The following is a 26,867-nucleotide window of genomic DNA, read 5'->3' on the forward strand; positions in this document are numbered from 1 at the left end:
GCTGAACTTGTGTAGCTTTCTCCAACTCTGAGCAGCAGTCAGTCAGCAGTGAGCTCGGCCGCCGCATGGCTACTGTGTAAACTTTGCTCAACAACAACAAGTGGAGAGTGTAAGATAAACGAAGAGGCGCACAGGCTCGGAGAACCTGAGGGACGTACTAGGAAGGTCTATGAATCAGGAACCTGCGCTCCACTGAACAAATCGTTGCTCCCCACTCGTGCATGTTTAAACCAGAGGAGAGCTCTGGTGCCGTGTGTCGGCCAGACGATTAGTACAAACGAGTGGCAACAGCAGTCCGGAGGCATGATTTTGAGACGGGGCTCGGTGGTTGCTGCCTTTTTACTCTGCTTTCTCGCGAAGGTACGTGGATTGGTTCCTTTTTTCCGCTGAAAACGAGCGGGAAAGGTCACTCAGTTCGGGCCGTTTGGATGTCCTCTGCTTTCTGCATGCGTGTCGCCTTTGAAAGTTCACAGCTATGCTAACATTACATGTAGGCATGCCTCTGCAAGAAAAATCTCAACAGTTAGCATGCTGCGTGCGTAAAAACTAGCGTACATGTGACGCAAAAGTGTTAAAAGTGCAGCTTTTGTGTTGTTTTTGTTTAGTCCCCTCCACACACAGTCCCATTGCACTCACTTTTCTGTCTTCAACAGGTGTCAGAGGGATCCGGACAATTCGAGTTACAAATCTTATCGATGCGCAATGCGAACGGAGAGCTGCTGAGCGGCGTGTGTTGCGACGGCGCACGGAGCGGCGCGGATAGAAAGTGCACACGGGACGAGTGCAATACGTTTTTTAAAGTTTGCCTAAAGGAATACCAGTCCAGAGTTTCCGCTGCAGGGCCCTGCAGCTTCGGAATGGGATCTACGCCTGTCCTGGGAGGGAATACCTTTTCTTTCAAGAGCTCTGTCAGGAATGACAAATCCAGGATAGTTTTGCCCTTCAGTTTTGCCTGGCCGGTGAGTGGAGACTCTAAGAAAAGAAAGAAAAAAAAATCTCCAAAGAGAGAAAATGTGTGTTTGCAGGGCAATTCTGCGCAATTACTGCCTGTCAATCATTCTTAACCCCCCTCCCCTCAAAAAATAGGAGAAAAAAAAAGGATAGAAAGCACAACAAACAAAGAGTGAGTTTCTCATTTGGCACTTGGTTCTCAGTGAATTGTCCCTTTGAGAAAGCGCCCCCCCTCCCCTCCTCATTATGTGCGCTAATTGACCAGGTGCAGGCATTTTTGCACCATCAGGCCTAGACCTGTCTGCTTATGTGTAAGGTTGTTAAAACCGCGTTACATATAATCATAAAACCCGAGTTAGAATTTGGCTTAAGGGAGTGCAAGTGGACAGATTATGGCTTGCAGTTAATCTGAACTCCTGGGTCATCTAATCTAGTAGAAAAAAAAAAAAGATGAAACATTTCAAGAAATCCACTCTTTTGTTGTTGTTGTTATTAATGTGTTGAATGGGTTTCCTCCTTTCCTACCAGTCCTTATGAATGTGTGCCCCCTTGTCTGGCCCGATTGAGTAGATTAAAATAATTTTTAACTCTCAGATTCCCCTTGTCTGCCTTCCTGGCAAAGCTGGTCATGTAGCACAGTACAGCAACTCCAGGGTGAAAACCCACTTTCTGGTTTCCTTGAGTGTCAGCTCTTCTTCATTGAATAAATAAATGGGCCTGACAGGCCTGTGGGAGTGTTGTAGCTCTGTGAGAGGGAGATGATTTGCCATGCTGGAGCACATTTCTATGTAGTGAGAGAGAAGAAGGGGGAGAGAAAAAAAAAAAAAAGGACTGCACAGACTGACTGGCCCCACAGCTTGGCCCGCAAACTCCTCTGCTGTGCCTGATGGGTGAAAGGCACAGTCTGTTGGTATGTGTTGTTCAATTACATCAAGGCTATTTTTACCTCAAACTTGATGGAGGTTCTTGTTGTAATTTCAGGCACTGCACGCACTTGAAAGGCCTCGAGGAGGAGAGTGGGGGAAGAAGTGGACTTTTCAGTTTTCCCCTTTCATGTGGTTCATTGTTGTGTGCCTTACCTGTGAGGTCGAACAGATCATTTAAATTTGTGTTTTCCCTGCAATCTGCCAGTAAAATCATGTTCTCAGCAGGATGGCGTGCAGTTTGATCTAGCCTGTACTTTTATTTGTTCTCCTCTTAGTCTCTGGCACCTCACAACTTTCTTTAAAAGACAAAGGTTTGTGTTTATGTTCACACTATGGCAACACTAAGTTAGTATTAATCCTTGCAGCCCGACTAGTTTCATCTTACTGGATAAAACCATTTCTGCTTGGAAACGGCACATTGTTGACATTGAAATGCAACCCGGCGCTCTGCTCGCTTTCCTCACATTTCTCTTCTCGCACGCTGATAATGTGAATGCTTTCTTTCCAAACATGGCCTGCATGTTCTGGGCCTAATGAAGGATGTCCATGTCGTGTTTTAAAATCTCCAGATACATAGAAATATGCTGTTTTTCTAAAAAAGAAAAAAGTTCTGCACAATCCATCAGGTCACTTGTTTTGAACCCATATCTGTAGAAATCAGGAGTTTGGAGCTGCTCGCTAGCTTCTCCCATCCTTCACTTTAAGTGCTTTACTTCACTGCACATTAACAATTGTCAGGTTAGGTATGATATCACTCTTTGTCCTTTTCATCAGTTGATTGGCTGTTGTGGACAGATGGCAGTGTGGTGCAGTTGGGTTCTTGGGTACTCTGAGTTCATGAAACTCCCCCCAGCCCCCCACTCTTTCTCTCCCTTCATCCTCTCTACTGAGCTGCATGAAGTTGGCCTCTTGTCCAGGCTAAGGGCTTTGTTTAAGTCACGCTCTGTTGGACCCCAGGCATTTCATCGCTTTAACCTTGCCACCCACGGTAACTGCGGCACTTAATGAGGCTACACACATGCGCTTAGATCAGGTAGAGGCAAGAGCCAGGCATCCAGCTGAATGACATCAGCCGCACATCTCTTTCAGAAGTGTTTCAGAGCCCCGTGCAGGTCCTGGTTAATGTCCGCCTCATGCTTGTGCCCCACAGAGAAGTGAGGGCCCTGCTACAGTGGCAAGCCGGGACAATAGTGAGCCCTCGGTGACTACAGTGAGGATTACAGAGCATAATAGATGCACTGCAGCTGTAATGCCAGCGCAGGGCAAGCAACAGGAAGCTGCAGTAGTAGACTCAGCAGTGATATAAAGGTTGGCTCTCAGGCCTTCAGTAATTTGCCCGTGTAACACCTGTAAAAGGAAAAGGCCAGAACTTTGCTCTGGAGTCCCCTCCTCCCCGCCATCGTCTGTATCTTTGAGCGATTCCTTTCCCTCGCTCCAGTGATGCCTGGATTTCAAAGTATCTTTCCATTTTGAAAAAAAACCAACCAAACAAAACAAAAAGAAAACCTCTGGCGTCTCTGAGGCCTGAGACCCGGTGGTATCCCTGTTTTTGGGTTTTGGAGTGAGTCAAAGCAGTCTGAGAACCGGGATCAGGTGCGTCAAAGAACAATGCTGAGCTCAGTCGGACTGTGAGCGTGGGAGCGGTGGGAGTAATGACATGTTTGTAGTTGGCTCTGATGTGGCAGTTAAGTGCAAATTACTCAAGTGAAAGAGAGAAAAGAATGTTGTTGGGTTTTTTTTTTTTATATTATAGTGTAATTGCTGTGTTTTGTCACCGCGGCATTACATAATGCCCTCTGATGCTTCACTTCTTATCAGTTGCTCGCAGCTTCTTGGAAGGGAGACATGAATCGAAAATATGTATTTAACTGGAAAAGATAACCTGCACCTTTTTAATTTTGTTTGTTTCCCTTAATGGCCTGTGAACCTTGACAAAGACCGATGACTGCCTGCTTCTTTAAACACTTCGATATGGTTTTCATTCCTGGACTCGGGTTCATGTTTTGATTAACTTTGCCTTGTGAGTAATCTGTTTGCGGTGCCTCGTGTTTTAGTTGGCAAAAGGTGAGATTCTTTTGGTCGGGGTGAGGTTCTGTTTGTACCAGGGGCCGACGTACCTTTTAACAGGATACATAAACTGAGTCTCCGTGTAACTCCTGTGATGAAAAAGTCCTGGGGAAACAATGCATTCCTTCCTTCCAACCCCAATCAGTGAAAGCCGGTGGGCTTTAAAGAAGATCACAAGAGCGGGCTTTTCAGGACTGAACCAAGGTTTTGGTGGCAAACTGGGTGTGTTATTTAGCAGCCCCAATCATTGGTTAGATTGCAGGCTGATACCATGAAAGTGATTGACTCAGGAGAGCTGATACAGAAAGTCAACATGCCTTTGATGAAACTGTTTACATTTCCTCTGTGCTGACTGTAGGCCTAGACTAGTCCAATCTGTTCTACCTTGCCGTTATTTAGACCTTTGACCTGTTCCATGAGACACCCCCTCTCCCCCTGTACTTTTTTTTCTTTCTTATATTTCTTAGTAATGGTACATCAAATGGCTTCATTTTCAGAAAGAGGGAAGATAAGAGGGTGTGTGAGGGGAAAAATTCCCCTACTGAGAGGATTCAGTAGTGTTTTTTGGCAAGTGAATGTGATTCGAACTGGAATGATCTTTATCGCTTATGCCGCTTGTCTGTTGGACAGTGCCTGCTTGGCCCGGAAAGATAAGAAGACATATGGCCACACTTATTGCACTTGGATGTGTGTGTCTGTGTGCAAGTGTGAGAGAGGGGAGGGGGTTAGAGAGTGTGCTATGTAGTTCAAAGAGGAGAAGTGAGTCAGCTGGGAGCCTGGGAAAAGTGAACCTGGCAGTGGCAGACGGTTCGGCGCTGATAACCGCCAAGGAGTTATGGAGTGTTGGCGAATGAGGAGCCAGCCAGTATCTCACTTTCTGGGAGCAGTTATTTAGCATGAAACTAAACATCCCATTAATGGGGAAGCTACTTGTTGGATCAAGCCGCACTGACGTTTCACTTGATGTTGGGAACCCCGTGGTATAGAAGCATTAGGAGTGTGCCAAAAAGGGCAGAACAGAAAACATCGATATCGAATTTTTGTTTTTGTTTTTTTCCCCCCCAGTTTTTAACTGCGAGCCCTTTTAATCATGTTAATGAAGGAGCACTACACGATCACGTGACTGCACGATTGCATAGCTTCAAAAGCGTCCGTGTTCAGGCAAGTCTAATGATAGAAGATATGGGTGTGTAAGTGTGTGTGTCACGTTAAAGAATTTTTTCTGTGTATATTTTTTTGTTTACTTATTTTAGGAGTACTCCATTAGATTTGACGCCTGTTAACGCCCAGTTCACTACAATGAGGGATTTCTTTCCCATCAGTCTCGGACACGTTGTGAAATGTTGCTGTGCAGCAGGTGAATCCGGGCTTGTTGATGTTTTCACTTGGCAGGGATCCATTGCTGTTCCCTATTTAACTGCCAGTAGAATGATAACGTGTTGGCAAGTGCAAACAACAAAACAAAAACAGGGTTTTAACACAAAATCCTCTTCTGTTTTTCTCCACACTTTAAATGACAAACACGTCAAGTTAATGTCACCATGATTCGGAAATTCCAAAGATGTTTCTCGTCTTTCTTTTTTTTTATCTTTCAGTTGAGTTCCCATTTTTTAAGACGACTTCTCCACGTGTGCTGTGCTGTCACATGGGTGATATCCTGATATTTCAAAAGTCTGTAAACATTTGCTAGATGTATCCAAGCGCTGTTCTTTATGCTGGAGTATTGGTTCTCTAATGAGAAGTCTACTCTTTTGCAACTGTGTCAAGTGCTGGTCACAGGAGGTGAATGACAACATTTACACAATACTACTTAATGCTTGAAGAGAAGCCAGAAGACTCTTGTTCCTACTGTTAAAGCAACTCTCTGTAGGTTGGGCTGTGGCTTTAGGTGATTAGGTATCACATAACTACTGACTCACTTGTTGGAGCTCTGCAGCAAGCGATTGCAGCCAATTGTGAGTCAGAATATACTGTAAAGGCTGTTGCTGATGAGCGCTGCATCTCAAATAATGGCTGCCCTGATTGCAGCGAAATACTGGCACGGGATGAGACGAATGTCTCCTGGAAAGATGGAAAGGCGAATGCCTGAGAAAACAAGGTGAAGCCGTGAAAAAGCATCAGGAATGACTCATGCCCCCTTTTGTTCCTCTGTGGAAAGAGACCAGGGGTTTTCCTTCAAGCTGGTTTGTTTATCGTGAAGTCATTGCTGCGGCAGAAAGAGGCCATGCAAAAAAAAAAGAATTATATATATCTGAAATGCCTCCAAGCGTCGCTGCTACGGCCGAGTACGCGTGTGAATGTAACAAGTAGGTGTTTAAGTTGGATGCCCAAGTTAATGTAAGTGGATTACACCGTCTCACAGCCGCATGCTTTTTTTCTGGGACTCTGTCGTGTGCGCTCGCAGACACTTTGTCCGATTCCCTCATAACTACAGCGCAGGGTGGATGTGTAAGCCGATATCGGTGTGAGCGCTACCGACCCTGAATCGGACAAAGCGTTTTTGGCAGTGCTGAAATGTAGACGGGCCCTCCAGAGTGTAGCTCTCATTCAGTTTCTCTGTGGTTTCCCCTTTCTTGTATTTCAGTTTTTTTCCCCATTTCACCATCTCTTACGCTTTTTTTTTGTGTGTGTGTCCCATTTTTCTGCTTGTCCTTTAAAAAATAAAGTGGCGTTCCTAAGCACTTCTGCCTGGCTTCATCATAGCAGGCCTATTGAAGTCCATAAATTAGGATGAAACTGAAAACCCCACCTACGCTGCAAAAGAAAAAAAATATATAAAAGGAATCAACTGGCCTCTCACCACCGTTTTATAAACATGTGGAAAAACTGTATTTGGGGAAAAACTGTTTCTAAAGAGGGGCAAGGTTACAACGGCTAATATGAAGACAGATCTTTGGCTCTGCTTTTTCTGTGCGCTCTTATTTTTGACTTACGGTTGCTTTTTTGGCACGTCCAGCGCCGTCCTGCCGGGTGCGTGTCCACCTAGACCAGACCACTGCTCACTGTGTCTGCCATTCTAATCACAGAGACCTCCGCACCACCTCGAGCTTATCCTCTTAAGCAGATCAACGGGACTATTGTTCATAGTTCACGTTGGTTTCTGTACTAGGCTTTGTTTTAGGCTAACCCAGTGAGAGGCAGATGAAACGTCATTGGCAAGGTTGGTGAGGTCATGGGAAATGGAAAAGTTCTGGATTTTAGTCTCTTTTTTTTCGTAGGCGTTACAAATGTACCATTTATGACACTTGAGGAAAAACACGTTCCAGCCCTCAGACCTCACAGATAAATGGGCCCAAGAACTGCAGCATTCCCGATAAATGGGAGAACGTGTGAACCTCCTACGAGTTAGTTTGCATGGTCAGTAAAAAACCACAAGGGCACTACTGTGACGTAATTCACTGAACTTATCATGAAGTCTTTCAAAAGATTTGCCACGGAGTCATTTTGTTTATGATGCAGGAACTCCTCCTCTCCACTAACGCTCCCTGTATGTCTTGTCTTCCTCAGAGGTCCTACACTTTGATAGTGGAAGCCTTGGACTTCAACAATGAAACCAGTGGTAAGTATTTCTCCTGGTCTGGTATCTCCATCTTACCTTCTGTTCATTTCTTCTTCTTCTTTTTTTCTTTTTTTTTTTTCCTTTCCCGCCTGTCACAGCAGTGCCTGGGAGGAGTTTCGTTGAAGGTCAGGGAAGGAAGTTGATTCTTCCTGAACCCCCCTGCCCTCTTCCACATGGTCCACTGGGTGGTTTTGTGTGTGCGTGTGTGTTAAAGTGTGTTGACAGGTGGCTACAGGGAGGAGATGAGTTAAAGGAAGTAAGAGGAAGAAGATGGGATTGGGGAGGGCTGTCAAGGTAGAGGAAGGGTGCCCCCCCGCCCCCTTTTCTTTTTTTTCTTTTTTCTTTTTTAAGACAACAGAGCCTCGCTGCTCCCCCAATAGAAAAAACATTTTTATTTGGCTCATGACTGATGGCGGGTGCTGCCAGCCAGGGTCGGGGTCACACTGTCTCACTGTCACTGAGGCGTGAAACATAGTTCATCCAGCCGACCAGCTTGAGGCTTTGACTGGTGTGTAGGAGACTGAAGCCTCAGAGCTCTGTTTGATTTTAAAGTGACCTCTGGCCTGTGCATGACCGCAGGCATATAGGCGGGCTGAGCTCAGAGCATGTGCGGTGGACAACTACTAGTCAATAATGTTTGGGTAAATGCCTTGAAAAATACAGATGGTCGATACCACAGACGGGTGGGGGTTAAGATGATAATAAAAAGATGTTCAGCCACAAAAGCGGCTTTCTATCACCACGCAAAATGCTAGTGAACTGGAGTGAGTAGGACAAGTGACAAGAAGTAGACACCACTATGAGAGAGGAGGTGGCGCTTTGTGGGGATTTTCACATGGGCAGAGTAAGAGAGGGCCCAGCGGGGTATCTGTGAAATATTGGTACTTAAACTGCTTGAAATTATTTTTGACAACTCTGCCACTCTGAGACTTGAGCTGCTCCTCCCATAATTATGCGATCAACCTGACTAAATTCTGGTTCCTGCTGGGATTCCTGCTGGCTGGTGGTCAGCTTTGTGATTCCAGATGAGGGCAGGGCCTTATCCCGTGCTTGTTTATGTCTTTTTCGAGCTCAGCGAGGTTTCGGTCTTTTCTGCTGTATTTGCCGCTCCCCGGAGACCCATTAGGGCATTGGTGTGAAAAGCCCCCCGAATGTACACATGAGGTGCTGTTTAAGCCTCTGAGCCTCCAGCAGGCTGGCTTGAGGTTCTGTAGGCTTCGTTTGTTTGACCGACATCTAAACAGATTCCTGAACAGAATAAAACATCTGGCTCAAGTTAAAACACCTGTGTAAATGTAGAACCTGAATCGTTTAGTTTTATAGCGTGTTTGAGAAACCAGCTTTCCTTCTTTTTTTAAAATTAGATTAAAAAATTTTTTTTCTTTTCTAGCATGTCCTTTCTAAACTTTTTAAAGTTGGTCTGATTTATGTTAAGCTACGAGCCAGGCAGCAGGTAGCAAGGGCGTGCTACTCCTGACACTGCAGGCCAGCAGTCGGTAGAGAAATACCACACGGTTAATCTTTGGATTCCAGAGTACTGCGAAATATCACCGGGCACTGTGATTTCAGGACGCCGTCGTACACAGCGTAGTAAATAAATAACAGCGGGCCATCCACCCGCCCCCCCGCGCTGCGTTGCATCATACTACACACAGGAGCGATTTACCTCGCGGTCAACCACCCCTGCTCGTGTGAGCGCAGTAAATGATGACTGTGACACATTTTTCATTCTCTCCCAGGTGGAAGATTTAGACATGGAGTAGCGAGCGCGAGTGAATGAGTGGTGTTAATGCGAAAGGGCTTGCATGTAGACGGTGCGGTGTCTGGAGGTTGGGGTGAGCGTGCTCTCGCCTCAGTCCTCTATTTGCCAGAGCTGTGACCTCTTCCACATTGACTAAAACGCAGGTCTGTTTCTGTGTGGATCTTTACAATCAAAACATAAACTTGGTTCCCTCCTGAAGTGAAGATGGAATCTTCCAAGTGTTGATTTCAATACTTTTGGGAGCTGTTGGTGCCCAAAAAAAAAAATGCATGTGAGGAAGGCAGACTGGGGGGAAAAGTGCTGATGGCACACTGGCTGGCTTCCCAGTAGTGACTGTGGCATCCTCGCACTGTAATTTACGGCGGCTGCAGTTCTGTCCTCGCCTGAGCAGATGCAGAGGGCAGCGTCAGAGACCAGCAGTTTCCTCAAGCTGTAAACCTGAGAATCGCAAACCAACCATGGAGAGTTGGAAAGGGAAGCGTGAGAAAAAAAGCAGTTAAAAGTGCTCATTACCAGCATCCTTTTTTTTTTTTTCTTTCTTTCCTGCATTTCATCCCACTACTTTTCTTCCTCTCCAACACACATAGTTGCTTTAATTACATATAATCTGCTATGTAAGGGATCTTCTGCAATTTGTGTCAGAATTCTTGGTCCGGTTTTAGGCTCTCAGAGCAAAGTGCAAAAGCCAAAAGCGTAATGTAGGATGCTGCATTCCACTGATGTTGGGGTGTTTTTGTTTTCTCCTCTCAGGCCCAAACATTTGATGAAACTCAAAAGAACCAGAACAGAAAAAGATAGTATTTTTCTTTCCTTTACTTTGAAATTCACAAGTACGACTGCTTGTGCTTCCTTCCCCCCCCCTTTTAAGGTGTAGATGGGAGGTTGATAGAAAAAGCCTCTCATTCTGGCATGATCAACCCCAGCCCGCAATGGCAGAAGCTGACGCACAACGGCCCCGTAGCCCAGTTTGAATACCAGATCCGGGTCAGCTGCGACGAGCACTACTACGGTTTCGGCTGCAACAAGTTTTGTCGGCCCAGAGACGAGTTCTTCGGGCATTATACGTGTGACAACAATGGAAACAAAACCTGCCTGGAAGGCTGGTCTGGACCTGACTGCAACACAGGTGAGGCCTTGGGTGAGATGGCAGCATGAAGTAATGGAAGAAGTCACTTTGAAACAGATGCTTCTGGAGAAAACTGCGTAAGACTGCAGGATTAGTCTTTATGTGTATGAAGGAAATGCTTTCTGTTGAATTGAATGACATCTCCGTTCTGCCCCCCCTTTTTTTTTCCTTTCTTTTTTTCCTTCTTTCCTGCTAGGAGTGTGAAAAAAATCACATTTCCTCCTAAAAACAAGCCTGGGCAGTAGTCAGTTTAATAAATGTCTCATGCCATGAGACTGCGGTTCTTAGACTGTCAGTCTGCTGATTTGTATGTCACTAAAATGTTGTTAAATGTTGATTGACTAACAGTTGTGGGCTGTGAAGAGGGCAACCAGGAGAAGTTAGATCCAGGGTAGTTTTGGCAAGGCATGCATGGTTGTCTGTAAACAGCTCTGATTGTTCTACAGACAGAAATGTCAAATAGCGCTAATCATATTATTTGCTGTTATAACTGCCACAGGCCAAGTGTGAATCTAGTCACCGTGCAGTTAAATGATTCATTCTTCCTCTTCTTCTAGCTATATGTCGGCAGGGCTGCAGCACTGAGCACGGATCATGTAAGGAACCAGGTGGATGCAAGTAAGTGCTGCTTCGTGAGACTTTTCTGCACTTCTCCAAATGAAATGCCGACCGTTGATTACCCAGTTTCCCCTTCTTGTACATTTACACTACTTCCTGATCCATAGGATGTCAGCTAAGGGAACTTCCCTCGACCATATTCCTCCATATTCCAAATGCCAACGCTTGCTCAAATATAACAGTTTGAGCTTCTGCAGTAATAAACTGTCAATAAACATACATTTCCTCGTCCTTGGCCCTGCAGGGGAGGGATGTGTCTTTCGACCAAAATCCCCATACTCTGTGATTTTTGAGCGATTTCCTGGTACAATGAGAGAGTTTTTTACGCAGTGTTTCGCACCATGCGCATTCTTCTCCTGAGTAACGAACCACAAAAACAAAAACTTTGCAGGTGCAACCAGCTCAGACGCAGGAAAAAAAAAAAGAAGAAGTTCGCCTGCGGTGGGAAAGAGCCGCGTGCTTGCGGTGAAACACTACCGGTGGCTGACGCTAGATGTGTCTCGAGGCGCTTTTTGAAGCGAAGGGGAAAAGAGTAGAAAAATCTAGCCACAAAGTCGCAGTGACGTAAGCTGAAGGGTGATGATGTTTGCACATCAGGGGCCCGTGCTCAAATGATTTATTTTCACAGATTAAAAACAAAGCAAAAATACACACATGAGTGAAAACAAACTACCCAGAGTTGAATTATTTGCACCCTCTGGTAAAAAAGTGATTTGATTACTTTGCAAAATGTATGATGGCGTTCTCAAAATAAGTTCTACCAATGTTTTCCAATTTATGTATATCAGTATGCTGATTATTTACCAGCTGTCATCTAATATCAGTTGGGACAACAGCTAATCTAAGCCTCTTTTCTTTTAACAGTCCAAATGTTGTTTTCCCCACAAAATATCCCAGTCTTCGCTCCTTTTGGACTGAGCCAGCCTTTTATCTTCTTTGGCTGGAATACCCTGCGCAGAGAGCCATTTGATTCAAGTGCCTTCACTTGCTGTGGGGTGTGTTGCCAGAAGCCTGTGGTGGTGATCATTTAGATGTGTAGGGATTGTGTCCAAGCACCAGTTTTGACATGGCACAGATCTTTCTCTGTACATGTTTTTGGCTTCCCAGCCAACAGACTATCACTACCAGGGCTTTAACAGAGATGTAGGCTGAGCTGCTTGTAAATCTCTCGTGGAGCTCTTGTGGATGGGGGCTGCCAGTCTGCGCAGTAGGGCTCGACTGCCACAGCCCTGCTGGAAATGTAGCTCTCCAAACGAGGGGAAGTGTTAAGCAGCGAAATCGTGTGTAACATTCGGATGAGTCTTAAAGTGTATTGTTTATGTAGCTAATGGCTTCCTAATGCTGTTTACACGCACAGCCAGAGGAAAAGCCCAGCACAGAAGGGTATCGGCGTTAGGGCATTGTGTGCGCGCAGTAAGAGTCGACTCTCATCCTCATCCCGGAGAAGGGCCCCACGGCGTCCGGCTCTTCCCACAGTTCAGGCAATGGTTGCTTTCTTACTTGTCTGATTTGGCCATAAATCAAGCACAGGGATGATCAGGTTTGTTCATTCTGTGCTGCAGCTTTGTTGTTTTTCCCAAGCTTTTGACATCATCGAGTTTCATGTAATTGCTTGTGTGACTACTGGCAGAACAAGAGCCTGAATGTCTTTTAGTCCCTGTACAGGTGTGGCTATATTTAAAGCTCAGGGTTTAACTCTGTTTATATGCACTCCGCCAACAAACTCTCCAAGCAAGATCTACTGCTGCTGTAGTCAGTGAGCAGTTTCCCATCGTTGGGCTGTTGCGGCGTCTCAAACAACTGCAGTACATAGCAACATTAGCTGCAGGCTTGGCAGCCCCGTTGTCGCAGCAAAGCCGTAGCTTAATGACTTTAGAGTCTTTAGTGATACCCTGAGCGTCCGCTGTTGCTAATGGAGTAACAACAGTGCACCTGTGGCCTGCACAACACTTTGAGAAGGCACATGTGCACCGCTGCAACCTATCAGATTCTCATGGGTATGAAATCTTTGTGCATCAGCAGAACTGCACAGTCTAATGTCACATTCCCCAGTAATTTGGCTGTGTAATAACTGTAAATGATTTGGGATCCTGCTGCGGGGATTCCAGCTCCACTTCTCATGGAGGGGGATTAGCACACTTTTAAGAATAGCCTCTTTAATCACAGACTGAGGTTTACTTAACTGCCGCGTTTATTTTTACAGTCCGTCCGTTTCTTGAGGCTAATCAGCGTGCCGCTCCCCCCCCCAGTTGCCCGCAGGGGGTGGGGGGACGCTACGTTTCCTGTCGCTGGGTTCAGCAGCAGGGACTGCATCGCCGCTTTGCCAGCTTTTTAAAGAGCCGATTTATCAACCGGGGCTGGATTGCCGTCTTAATTATGGAGCCGAGCGAGAAAGGGAGCAGCATTATCGGTGTAATTATGAACCTGGATATTTCAGTGGTCAGCAGGCTGTGTCCTCACCCTCGGGGCGCAAGTCTGACTTCTGACTCATGGGAACCAGGACGAGCAGCAGTGTAACAGCCAAGAAGGCTGAACCCTCCTCGTCTGCCGCTGCCAAGCCACAGGCGTAGTGATGTTAAAGGGAGCGTCTAGTCGCATGCTAATGTTAGCTGTGCTAAAGGTCCCATTGGAACTGTAATTTAGTGTGTTGGGTTTTTGTTTTCCTTGTTTAGTAAAAAGCTAAATGCTCCTCTTTCGTCGGCGGCGGCGGCTCCAAGTATTGTTTAAAGGCCGTTACATAAACACCCTGCTACTTAAAATTCATTTGCGGTCTTTTAAGATGCAGCCCAGTTGTGGGAGCTGGTTGTTTCACGCTAGTGTGTACTTTATTAAGTTAAGATTATGGCTCAGTAGCTGCTGAACGAATTTGGAATACATGGAAGATTAAAATATTAACATTTTCAGGCAGTGCGTGGATTATCTGACCTCTTCTGTGAAGGTTGTGAACTTTTCTGAAGGCTGTGCGTCTGTCACTGTCTGTCTCTACTTGTTCTTGTTTTTGTTTTTTAAAATTTTCTGCATCCATGATGCCGGGTCTCTCTTGAAAATGAGATTTTTAATCTCAATGAGATTTTTTTTTTACCTGGATAAATAAAAGACTAATAAAAAAAATCTATATCTTTGTGTTTTCCAGGTGTCTGTATGGCTGGCAGGGTCAGTACTGCGACAAGTGCATCCCCCACCCCGGCTGTGTGCACGGCACCTGTAAAGAGCCGTGGCAGTGCCTTTGTGACATCAACTGGGGCGGTCACCTTTGTGATAAAGGTTAATTTCCTTCTCTTATTTCAGCTCACTGTAGGAGCAGCCACTGTTGTGCCCAAACAAACTGTGATTTCCCCCCCCTCTCTTCTTTTTTCTCCTTCTCCCAGACCTGAACTACTGTGGCACTCACCAGCCGTGCCTGAATAGAGGGACGTGTATCAACACAGGACCTGATAAGTACCAGTGTACCTGCGCGGAGGGTTACTCGGGAGCCAACTGTGAGAGAGGTGAGTGTCCGTGTTGTCTATATCTTCCAAGCATTCTTACAGTTAGAATAAATGGGAATGTTCTGGGCTCACCAAGCTTGCAGACAAAAGGTCAGAGGTGCCTTCAGTTTGTAATCAGAGGAGGCAGTAACTCGGCAATAATCTGTTTCCACTCCAGAGTAAGTGGCCCCTGAGTCAGGTAATCCACCGATCTTGATCTTTTGGGGCCTGTCATCCTTCTCTCCTCGAGACAGATGGGGTGTGTTGCTAAGGTTCAGCTGTTGCAAACACTTACCATGGAGATGATGGGTTTTTTTTCCTCATTAAATCTGAGGCTCGCAGGGTGCTGACAGCTTAACTGCAGAGATGTCAGGAAACCATGCCCCTCATAACAGGAGGTCTGCAGACCGGACGATGCGTTGGGCTATTGTAACAAGGAGGCCCCAGGGTGCGAGCGCTGCATCCCTTCCCTCCTCCCCACGGCATACCGAGGGGACGTCCGCCGATCACCTCCTACTGCCGAGTTATTCCTCGAGCGAATCATTAATTTTTTGATTTGTTTGGTGCTCACTCATCCTTAACTCATCTGTGAAGGAGGTGCCGCGACTGCCCCCTCTCCCGCTCTCCCTCCCGCTACTCTCATCTTGTGCCGCCTCTCAGAAGAAGAATGGCGGGGAGTCAGAGGGAAGTCACGGTGCATTGGCCGGGTCAACTTAGCATGAAAGATGATTTCCTGGTGGTGTAGTCTGCCTGGGCGGGTAATGAGAGCGAGAGAGAGGGGGATTTTTGAGCGGCCTTTCAGGGCAGAGGAGGAGGTTTCACAGGTGAAGGAATGACTCGATCGTGGACGTGTAACAGCTTGGACCGCGGGTAGAGGGCTCACGTTTCTAAGGGATCAAAGCCAGAACCTGCATTTGCACATCACGACTTGTTTCAGTATCAATACAAATAACATATATTCTGTTAGCAGGCACAGTGGCAGAAATATGTATACTTGTGATGCTTAGTTTGTCATTAAAACAAGGATTTTTGTTTCGTGATCTCTCTTTGTAGCCGAACACGCCTGTCTCTCAAATCCATGTTCGAATGGAGGGAGCTGCTCAGAAACCAGTCAAGGCTTCGAATGTCAGTGCGCACCAGGCTGGACCGGCCCCTCCTGCACGATCAGTAAGCCTGAATGTGTGCACATTCTTAATGTCAGTACCTTTTCACAGAAAATATCCTGTTGCTTACACGAGACCCTCTTCTCTTGCGCAGATGTTGACGACTGCCTTCCCAACCCCTGCAACCATGGCGGTACCTGCCAGGATCTGGTTAACAGCTACAAGTGCCACTGTCCTTCACAGTGGACGGGGAAGACGTGTCTAATTGGTGAATCGCTCACCCTTTCTACACCACTTCACAGCTGTCAGCAACACGTGTGCATGCCACTAACTGCATTCTCTCACCCTCTAGATGCCAACGAATGCGACAGCAAGCCTTGCGTCAATGCCAACTCATGCCGCAACCTGATTGGTGGATACTTCTGCGAGTGCCTCCCTGGTTGGACGGGGCAGAACTGTGACATCAGTGAGTCTGAATCCTGTCAGCAGCGGCAGCTGCGGGTCAGAACGTCTGTCCAGCTCCTGTTGCTCTTTTAGATATTTCAGTTCCTTTCATCGTGTGCATGCTGCATAGAAGCTGTAATGTGAAGGTGTTGGGGAGAGTTGGACAAGTGCAGTCCTCCTTTTTATTTTTTCCTCCTGCAGTATAAATGAATCTGCTTTATCATTATGAGGCCTGTGTGTGGCCAAGGCCACGGTGATTAAGGGTGGCTCAAAACAATCGCAGGGACTAGTTTCACTTGGCAGCAGAGGGGATTGCTCAATACGCTGTTTTGCACCGAGTTTTGCAGCCACATCATCCAGCTCACATGCACAGCACTCTCCAGCTCCGACAATGTTTTTAAAGGCCCCTAGCATGGGAAACTCAAAGCACAGACTTGTTTTTAAAGACAGACTATTTAGTTAAGCTGTTCAGAATTAAATCTCGGATTTGTTTTCATGTGCAGATATAAACGACTGCAAGGACCAGTGCCAGAATGGGGGAACTTGTAAGGTAAGGTCAAAAACCCATCTCGCTTTATCTGGTATTGCTGGTTTGCTTGCCAACTTGTTTGCTTTATTGTGTCTCTTTTGTCAAAGCCAGAGACATTTGCAGCGGTTGTATAAATAGCTGCCGTAAACGGTTCCCTCCAAACCGACAGTGGAATTGTTGTGGAATTCCTCTGAAATCAAATCTGAGAGGAGTGGGTTCAGAGGGGTTTCTGAGGGAGGGGCGCGCAAGTTTCTCGACCACACTAGATAGAATTACTATAAACATTATTGCGTTGAGCCCGTGCCAGGAAAATGTGTTGAAATAATTGTGTAGCTGTGATATTTACCCCCCCGTCCTGTTCATTCTGTGCTCTGGTTTGACAGTTATTGTTTGGACCCCACCCTTTGAAAGCAGTTAATCAAATTTGTGGCTGTGCGAGGTTAGCTCCGGCTTCTCTCCCTCATACTCTCTTTCTCCCTCTCTTTCCCAGGACTTGGTAAACGGCTATCGGTGCGCGTGCCCGCCTGGGTTCGCCGGCGAGCACTGCGAGAGGGACATCGACGAGTGCGCGAGCTCGCCGTGTCTGAACGGCGGCCGCTGCCAGGACGAAGTGAACGGATTTCAGTGCCTGTGTCTGACTGGCTTCTCAGGAAATCTCTGCCAGGTGAGACACGACTCCCACCACTATCCCACACCAGTGCGTGCGAGCATCTTCCCTTTCCTCATTCAGCGTTTTTAAGCCTCTCTTTTTGCTAGCGCTGCCTGTATCTTTTGGGCTTGTTGTAAAGTTTTCCTGCCCCACCCTCTCAAACGGCTGTTGTTCCACAGTCCTCCTTTTTTTAAAAAGGGAGTGCTTTGTTGAAGCTGCTCCTGGCTACAGTGGGATACATTCCTCAGCGCTGAAGCCCAGACTCAGAGGACGGGTCCTATGTCTCTGGCTCGTCCCCCCCCCCTCCCCTCCTCTGAGCGCTGTGCGTGTGTTGTTTCCTGGCACAGTTTGTGGGGAGGATGCTGTGGGTTTTGCTCTGTTTTCTGTAGCAGAAACTATGTCAACTATCAGGTTCATTACTCTCTATTCAAAACCTTTTCTTCCATAGCTGGATATTGATTACTGCTTGCCCAACCCGTGTCAGAACGGAGCAGTCTGCTTCAACCTGGCCACAGACTACTACTGCGCCTGCCCAGAGGACTACGAGGGCAAAAACTGTTCTCACCTTAAGGACCACTGTCGCACCACCACGTGCAAAGGTACGTCTCCTGATGCAAGTACTGCAAGCTCTTTGCCCCCCCCAGCGAGGGGCCTGAAAGATGATCTGTGCACTGTGTTGTTGTACAATGCTGAATAAGGCCAGATATTCACTATTTGCCTGGATACTTTGCCCACATTTTTCCCATGAGGGCAATACCTGTATTTTAGTTTCACTCAAAGTAATTTCTTGGCCAAGGTGAGCAGGGGTTTTGTTTTGGTTTTTTTTGGGTTTTTTTGTTCCGCTCTCTTGATGATGGCCCTCCCTCCCTCTCCTCAGCAAAGCTTTTCCGATGATTCTTCCCTGAAAACCTGGCAAAGGGCTGATAGCACCGTGTGTGTTCTTAGTAATGACTTGGTGGGCTACCTCTTCTTTTCCCCCTCAGTGAATGTGCACATTTCTCTCTCTTTCTCCCCGTCTGTGTAATTGAGTGAGTGGACCAACCACAGAGTCAGATACCAGGCGCAAGATTCTTTCTGCTCTTGGCAAGAATTAAGTGATTACAGGGGAACAAATTCACCCAGCTCACCTAACCTGATCAGACGGGGGCAAAGGAAGGGATTTCAGTTCCGAGTAAAATAGAGAATGAATGAATTGCTTATGAAAGCATAACAGCTTATCTCTGTCATTCTTTTTATTTGCCTTTTCTTTTTTGACAGTACTGTTTTTCCTCTGGACTTTTTTTTTTTTTTTTTAACCACATGGGCATTATATCTGTAAAGGCCTGTTGCCCTTTAGATCTGTCGTAATGTGTCTTACATCCCTTCTTGTTTATGGTAAACATGGGTCCTGGTTTAAGGCTTATTTATAATTTGCAATAAGCCTTTCATAAAGTCATTGGTTTTACTATTTAACTTGATTGCCTCTCTGCAGTGATTGATAGCTGCACGGTTGCCGTGGCATCCAACAGCACACCAGGAGGAGAGCGTTACATCTCATCAAACGTTTGTGGACCTCACGGTCGCTGTCAGAGTCAGGCCGGGGGCCAGTTCAGCTGCGAGTGCCAAGAGGGTTTCAGAGGCACCTACTGCCACGAGAGTAAGGACAGAGTCCAAATCTACAACTGATCGCAATGTATCACGTCGCAAATCTAACACATCTCTTGCCATCTTCAGACATCAATGATTGTGAGAGTAACCCGTGCCGCAACGGGGGCACGTGTATTGACAAAGTCAGCGTGTACCAGTGCATCTGCGGTGACGGCTGGGAAGGCGACCACTGCGAGATCAGTGAGTACGATTGTTTATCCTGCAACCTCAAAACAAGGCCACACTTCCTTCATGGTGCCTGTCGATTCATCTTTCAACATGACGTTTGTTTGATATGCCGCACATAAATCACGCCGTTGTTTATTGTTGCAACCAGACATAGATGACTGCAGCACCAACCCCTGTCATAATGGAGGGACATGTCGAGACCTGGTGACGGACTTCTTCTGCGAATGCAAAAATGGCTGGAAGGGAAAGACTTGCCACTCCCGTAAGCTTTTCTTTTTTTTTTCTGCTTTTTCCACACCCCTGTAGACTGTTTGTGCAGGCTCATGGTATGTGCTAATGGCTCTTTGTAATTACCCAGTATTTTCTACATTGTGCTGAGTGTCATGTAAGAAAGACTATCCATGCACCCTCCAGGCGAGAGTCAGTGCGATGAAGCCACATGCAACAACGGAGGCACCTGCTATGATGAGGGTGACACATTCCAGTGCAAGTGTTCCCCGGGGTGGGAGGGAACGACGTGCAACATAGGTGAGTCATCCAGCTTGGTTTAATGTTTCATCTCTGCACGCACGCACACGAAGAAGTTTGCTTTATGGGAGAGCTCCGTGTTGTGTCAGATCTTAATCAGATCTGTCAGATCTGCGAGGTCCACAAACAGTTTTTATCCCTTCGTGCTGTCAGCTCTCCCTCCCACTCTCATCTCGCCCATTTCTCTCTCTCCTTTGAGTGCCGACAGACGTATGCTTAAAATGCCTGATTGCACTGACAGTACACTTCAAAGTCAAAGAATATAGGGCGTAAAAAAAAAGGAAAATTAAGGCTGTCAGGGAGAAGAAGGGAAAAAAAGCCCAGTCAAAGGCAGTCTGAGTTGGGTTGAGGTTCATGATTGTGCTGATGATCCTTTTGGTTGTTTGGGAAAGCTCACTGACAAAATCAAACTTGACCTTTCTCTCTCTGTTCTCAGCCAAAAACTCGAGCTGCCTTCCAAACCCGTGTGAGAATGGAGGTACCTGCGTGGTGACGGGGGATTCGTTCACCTGCGTCTGCAAGGAAGGCTGGGAGGGTCCCACGTGCACCCAAAGTAAGAAAGGGCGGAGGGTGGTGGTGTAATAGATAAAGATGGACAGTTACTGCCATTAAATTATGATAAACATTGTGCTACCTAGTGCAAAGGTGAACTCCTGCATCTGATTAGAGCAGACTCTCCCATCATCTTTTGATCTGTAGCTTTTTTTTTTTTTCTCTTCTCCTCCTTCTTCTTCTTTCTTCTCTCCCTGGCTGCTGCCGGCCATGAGAGGAGAAAGCAAAGGAGGAGGGAGAAAAGGGCTCAGGAAAGTGGAGACAGATGTTTCTCCCCCTTTCTGCTAGCTCAACACGCGCCCCTCTCTCCCCTCTCATTCGTTGCATTCCTGTCCAAACAGTGACATGTCTGCTTGTTCTAGAGCTCTCCTCCTCCACTTCCCTGATTTTTATATATATATACATATATATCCATCCCTTTTTTCTGGGATCCCTGCCATGTATGCATGCACTCTAAAACATGAATTCCTCTTGAAACTTTTTTGGACGGGAGGGAGAAGGTCGGGATGGAATTATGGGTGTTGCCAAGGGGTGGGTGGGGAGGTGGGTTGCATATTTGAGGGTGAGAGTCGACTCAGTGTTGTTAATAAGGCATCGTGATCAGGCAGCGCTGAGTCCGGGCTCGACCGGCCCAACACGCCTCTGCACACGCAAGCTCAGACGTGCTCTTGCTGTCATGTGCACAAAACATGAGAACAATCAACATGCTCACTGCTCTCGTCTCCCTCCCTCCCCATTCCATTTTTTTTGTCTCTTTCAGATACCAACGACTGCAGTCCACACCCATGGTAAGTGGAAGCCAAACATTTCCTGCAGATTTAGACAAATGTAAACAAGCTGCTCCTCCTCGTGTGATAGTTTCTCACCTGCGACGCTTTCACTCTCTGCTGGGAACCAGGCATACACCCTGCCCCTGTCATTCCTGGGATGCAGTCAGTTAACTCTGTTTAGTGAACTCCCTAACCCAAGCACACTTGTCCAAAACAAAGAATAGGAGTGATTGCTTTAATTATCTTTGAGAAATTGTTCAGTTGACTGGTGAGAAAATTCCAGACTGAAATTATCCCCCTGCCCTCTCTCTCTTTTTTCCCCAGCTACAACAGTGGAACTTGTGTCGATGGGGATAACTGGTACCGCTGCGAGTGCGCCCCAGGCTTCGCTGGCCCAGACTGTCGGATCAGTGAGTATTAACCCTGCCTCCAGAACGTCCCCCTGATCGCAGTTTGAGCAGTCAGTTAGAGCATGCCCGGGACCATCAGTCACTCCAAATGGAAGGTCTAGTCAGCCAATTATCTTTTCATTGGGCTTCAGGCCAGGCTGAGCCATTTTGGTGTCACTCCACCAAGCCTCGCTGCTTTCCCTGGGGGAAACCAGCTTAGCAGGCCAACGGCTAATCAGCCATGCTCTCTGACACTGATTACACAGATTGTTTTCCCTCTTAAAGGCTTTCAGATGGCCACATTCTTTCCCATTGCAAACCCTTTGTTCGCCTAAGTCCAGCCTTTAGCTCCTGCATACCTGCTAATGATGCTGCCTAATAAGACCAGGGCTGGCACAAAGCATGTTTGCTTGTTTGTTTGGTTTTTTCTAAGTAATCATTATTATTATTAACTGGTTAGTATGTACTGTTCAAATGATGCACAGCCTTCGTGAGTTTAGCCTAGCAATTAGACTTGTGTGCAGAGTGAAATATTTGAATGCTGTGTTGCTGTGCTCTTTATGCCACAAAGGAACCAATTCTTACCCCTGGCTTCTCTCCTCTGTGGCAGATATTAATGAGTGCCAGTCCTCTCCATGTGCCTTGGGCTCCACCTGCGTGGATGAGATCAATGGATATCGCTGCCTATGCCCACCAGACAGGACTGGATCCCACTGCCAAGAAGGTAGCAGCCTCCACACGATGGGGAAAACAACCCCCAACAAATATGAAAATGAAGGGGAAAAAAATAATAATTGAAAATATTTCTAACAATGTGACTGCTTTTACAGTTACAAGAAAACCTTGCTCCGTTAATGGACACGTCACCCCTGATGGAGTGAAATGGGATGAAGACTGCAACACTTGCCACTGTTCCAATGGGAAAGTTGTGTGCACAAAGGTAAAGTATTTATGAATGCTCGGCACACCTGTGAAGTCTATGTCATGCTTCCGAATGGAAGAAGTGCTGCGGAGAACTGCACAAAATGGATCGCGTTGATGTTTGGTGCCTTGTTTTCCATGAGAAGGTGTAGGCAGGGCCACGACATTACGTGTCACTGGGTGGAGTTGGCTCGGGAGTGCCAATTTCGTGATGCAGTTAGTTGATTAGAACACGAACACACACACCGGTTCCCACTAAGGGACGATTGGGTGAGTTAGACAGTAGTGCTGTCATCGTCATGGCTGTCTAACCGCTAGATGAACATTGCTGGCTTACTAGTGGAGCTCACCTCAGCAAGAAAATGCATCGTAGGATTGAAAAAGATCTGGGAGATGGATTTAAAACTTGGCCTGACATCACAGTATTGTTTGTTTGTGATACATAACGATCTCTGACATGCAGTGGAGACAAATCAATCTTTGGACAGCTGTTACCACTGGTCCAGTTTTTTGTTTTTAGACATTCGTACAGTGTGACTCATCCTCTGGAGACCCAGAGTAGTAAATGAAATACAAATCTCTCCACAGTTATGCAGATGTATCTGGGGATATGGCAGTGACAGTTTGAAAGTGTTTTCTACTGTATAGCGTACTCAGTATAATATAAATGTATCAATGCTCCTGTGTTTTTCCTCTCCAGATGTGGTGTGGCCCGATGTCATGCAAACTGGGTGCCAAGGGCCGAGGCGAGTGCCCGTCAGGCCAGAGCTGCATCCCCCTCAGGGAGGGCCACTGCTTTGTGAAGCCCTGCATTGAGCTGGGAGAGTGCTGGCACTCCGACCCTCCCCAGCCCCCCACCAAATGCCACCCCAGCTCCACTTACCAGGACAACAGCTGCGCCAACATCACCTTCACCTTCAACAAGGAGATCATGCCTCGAGTGAGTTACCTAGGCACCAGGGAGGAAGAGATTGAATTTAACAGGTTTTGGGCTCGTTTTCCATCCCTCCCCTCCACCAGCAGTCTTAAATGAATGGGAGCAGCAAACTGTGAAAGATTACCCATTCCTCCAGGGCAGAAAGACTCCTTAACAATTCAGCCATGTATTTAAATGTGCTCCATGAAGGAGTGGGGGGAATATTTCTCTCGGAGCCTTGTCTGCATACAAGTTTTGTTCCTGAGACTGAGGCATTCATGACTTTTTAGCTTCTGCCAATCCCAATCTTAAACCAACCACATGGGGAGATTAATTTCAGGATGATATGGATTTTGAGCTGAACAGGACCACTGGCGACTCTGTCACCACATAGAATGATCACTTGCCAGTTGCCTAACAAGCATGACAGCAGATAGTGACAAGCATATGAGTTTGCGGTCTTTAATCTAAATTAGGTGGATAGGATGTTGGAACATGCTGCCAAAATGCAGCCTTGGCTCTTCTTTTTTTTCTTCTTCTTCTTGATTGCCCTTTTTTCCTCCCTTTTTTTCCCCCTGTGTTTGTTAACATTTGCTTCATTCCCTTCAGGTCCAGGGCTTGACTGTGGAAGGAGTATGTAAGCAGCTGAGGAGCTTATACGTGGTCAAGAATTTCTCCTTGGAGCATTCTGTGTCCATAACCTGTGACCCCTCATTCTCAGCCAGCAACGAGATCCACGTCTGCATCGTGAGTACTTCCTTCCACTCACTCTGCCATGTTTGGCTGCTTCCATTAAAGCACACACAAAAAAATGCTTTTGATTCATAACCTGCATCGTAGAGTTCTTGCAGCTGCGGTAGGATGTGTTATGGACGTAGGGTTGAGTTTCTGTGGCTTCAGTTTACAACAACTAAACACTTAAATTTCACACCTCGCTTTATTATTTGCTTTTAGTCGACTGACGACCACCGCTTGGACGGGAGCCCCGTTAAAAAGATCACAGAAAGGATAATTGACCTGGTTAGCAAGCATAACGGGAACAACACGATCATCTCCGCCATCGCAGAAGTGCGTGTGCCAAGCCCCAGCAAAACTGGTATGAACTGAAACTATTTGTTTGATTATGAAGTTTTCCACACTTGCACACACCTGCATGTGCTGAAATGGGTGGGAGGATTTTTTCAATTTTTTTTCTCTCTAAAGATCAGATCATGAGATAGAGCCAAGCCCTAAAAGTGACAACATAGCTGCACACCAAAGAAAAAACATTCCATGTATATGTAAACTGATTCCTTAACCTCCCACACGACTCATGGCAGTTGTGATGGAGCTTAAAAAGAATCTAGCCAGGATCTTCAATGGAAAGAGCAGAGCTGCTTGGCTACATGGCTTTAGATTGGCTCGCGGTACAACTGGCTGGACTTTTAGTCAGACTCCCACTTGTGTTCACCATTCATCAGTACGGTGACAGCAGACTGCTGCCACAGCCAAGTAGAAGCAGCCTCCTCTTCAGCTCCAGGCTTGGAGGTCAGGTTGTTCTGGCAAAAGCGCATTAATGACTGAGCTAGCTTGATGCATTAATACAGAAATCCTACTATTCACCGTTTGAGTCAATTCTTTTTTTTATTTGTGGTCTCTTTCTAACTTGTCATTGTTTTCTTCTTCCAGATTACCTAGTGCCCCTTCTCAGCTCCATTTTCATTGTCATCTGGGTCCTCGTGCTGGTCTCCATTTTGCTGTGGTGCATGCGCCGGCGGCGGAAACAGAGCAACCACAACGGGACATCAGCGACCAGCTCAGAGGACAACACGACCAACAACGTCCGGGAGCAGCTTAACCAGATCAAGAACCCTATAGAGAAGCACGTGGGCCTCACAGTGGCCATTAAAGACTATGAAAATAAGAACTCCATCATTGCCAAAATAAGGACAAATCATCCCGAGGGAGATGAGGACGACAAGGAGAGGCACTTGCAGAAGGGCCGCTTTGCCAAACAGCCAGCATACACACTGGTGGAGAGGGACGAGAAGGCGACCATCTCCAATCCCAACTCGACATCCAAGCACGCTAATTGGACTAACAAACAGGACAATAGAGACTTGGAGACAGCAAACAGCATAAACAGGATGGACTACATTGTATAGCAGACAGCTGTGTTGCTGTGCAACCTAGCCTTACGCCTTCACACCCAGGTGGTGGGTGAAACTGGGGGAGCTTTGGCATGTGTAAATAGTCATGTCAGTTGTGACCCCCCCTCCTCCCCCTCAGTATTTTCAGATATTTCCCCGTGCTAATTTAAGTTTTGACAAGCTGGCTTACACTGGCAGTGACAGTTGCTTTGGTTGGCTGGAAACACAAAGCACTGGTATACATTTCACTGTAGAACTAGTTGCAAACGTGTCCTCCTATGCATTTCATTTCCCCGTTTCCTTTTTCTTTTTTTTTAGCGGACACATTTAAGGGGCTCCTGGTGTAATTGTTGTACAATGAGTTTAAACTACCCGACGTGTTCAACACTAGAGCTAATTATTTTTAGTATGTGTTTGAATTTTTTCTAGTTCTATTTGGAGAAAGTGCTTTTTCAGCTTTAGACTTCAGCAACTGTCAAATGAGACAAAAAAAAAAAAAAAAAGATCAACTTTATTATTTATTTTTATTTTTAGGGTTGGGTGGGGAGGGAGATGAAAGGGGTTCAATGTCAGCAGTTGCTGTCAATATGAAGAATTTATGTGACAATTTAGAACGTGTAGATATGTACATTTTTTTTTTTTATTAATCATTGTGTATATTTGATTTATTAACTTAATAATCAAGAGCCTTAAGATATCATTCCTTTTTATTTATACGTTCCAGTTTAGTTTGAAGGTTTTGATAGCTGTGGAAGCCTACCATTTCTTTCAAGGTTTTTTTTTGTTTTGTTTTGTTTCCAATGCATTCAATAAAAGCCAAATTTCAGAGAAGACAAAAGATGGGTGCTTTGGCCCTGAAAGAAACACTTCATTTTTGTTTCCCTCCCATACACACGTTGGACATTTCATTATTTGTTGCCAGGACCTTAATTGTAGACAAGTGAGGTTAGGACAACAAAAGATCACGGCTGCTGCAAGGGTTGGACATGGTGGCAGACACATTGCTTGCCACTAATGGATAAATACTTAAGGGAACAAAAATTCTTCAGCAGCTTCAGTTTAACCCAGACGTATTTCAAAGGCTGTCGAAATCAACCAAGTTGCGAGGCAAGTCACATCAGTATGACACGCCAGAATTCCCATCTGCTTTAGTCAGCATAATATCATAAGCTAGACTGTGAGTACTTGAACAGTAGGGGAGCAATGGGAACACTGTAGTATCAGATAAATACACTGCCTTGCTCTGCAAGAGTCCGCTTTGTTTCTGTGCACATTTTGTTTCTTTTTAAAAATTGAGGCTCTTAAAGACAAACATGTTTTATCTCATTTGTTAACCCTTTGAGATCGTGGCAACACTTTGTCCCTTTTCTTTTTTTGACTTTGTGTTATGAACTTGAGAATTATGTGTTGATCTGGCAATATATTTTTGAAAGTCATATTTATTAAATATTTTGTATGAAACGAGAATTAAAGTTGTCTCTGTTCTGGAGAGAGAGTGACGAGTCTGATGCATTGAGCCAAACGTGTTGGAGCATATTCAAGATCTCTCGTGGCGTGGGAACTACAGCTAACTACAGACGCAGTACTCATAACGCTCAGATATTGTAGCCCTTTATGGTCTGGTTAAGATACTGTAGCAAGCTCTT

The 26,867-nt window shown here is 46.1% G+C and overlaps 1 protein-coding gene across 1 annotated transcript; it reads left to right on the forward strand.

Moving 5' to 3' along the window:
• jag1b (jagged canonical Notch ligand 1b) lies at positions 1 to 26,710 on the forward strand. Its single transcript, XM_014338089.2, has 26 exons — positions 1 to 360; positions 654 to 959; positions 7,452 to 7,503; positions 10,134 to 10,391; positions 10,949 to 11,009; positions 14,143 to 14,273; positions 14,378 to 14,497; positions 15,530 to 15,643; positions 15,734 to 15,847; positions 15,932 to 16,045; positions 16,527 to 16,573; positions 17,043 to 17,216; positions 17,650 to 17,800; positions 18,673 to 18,837; positions 18,915 to 19,028; positions 19,165 to 19,278; positions 19,431 to 19,544; positions 19,981 to 20,097; positions 20,857 to 20,884; positions 21,191 to 21,276; positions 21,866 to 21,979; positions 22,086 to 22,195; positions 22,877 to 23,116; positions 23,702 to 23,839; positions 24,047 to 24,188; positions 24,761 to 26,710. Exons 1-26 carry the CDS (start codon positions 304 to 306, stop codon positions 25,234 to 25,236), a joined length of 3,657 nt encoding a protein of 1,218 aa, XP_014193575.1. The 5' UTR covers positions 1 to 303; the 3' UTR covers positions 25,237 to 26,710.
• The last annotated feature ends 157 nt before the right edge of the window (positions 26,711 to 26,867 follow it).

The sequence above is a fragment of the Haplochromis burtoni genome, unplaced genomic scaffold (genome assembly GCF_018398535.1).
Source record: "Haplochromis burtoni strain Fernald_Lab_line unplaced genomic scaffold, NCSU_Asbu1 Contig_207, whole genome shotgun sequence".
Taxonomy (NCBI): domain Eukaryota; kingdom Metazoa; phylum Chordata; class Actinopteri; order Cichliformes; family Cichlidae; genus Haplochromis; species Haplochromis burtoni.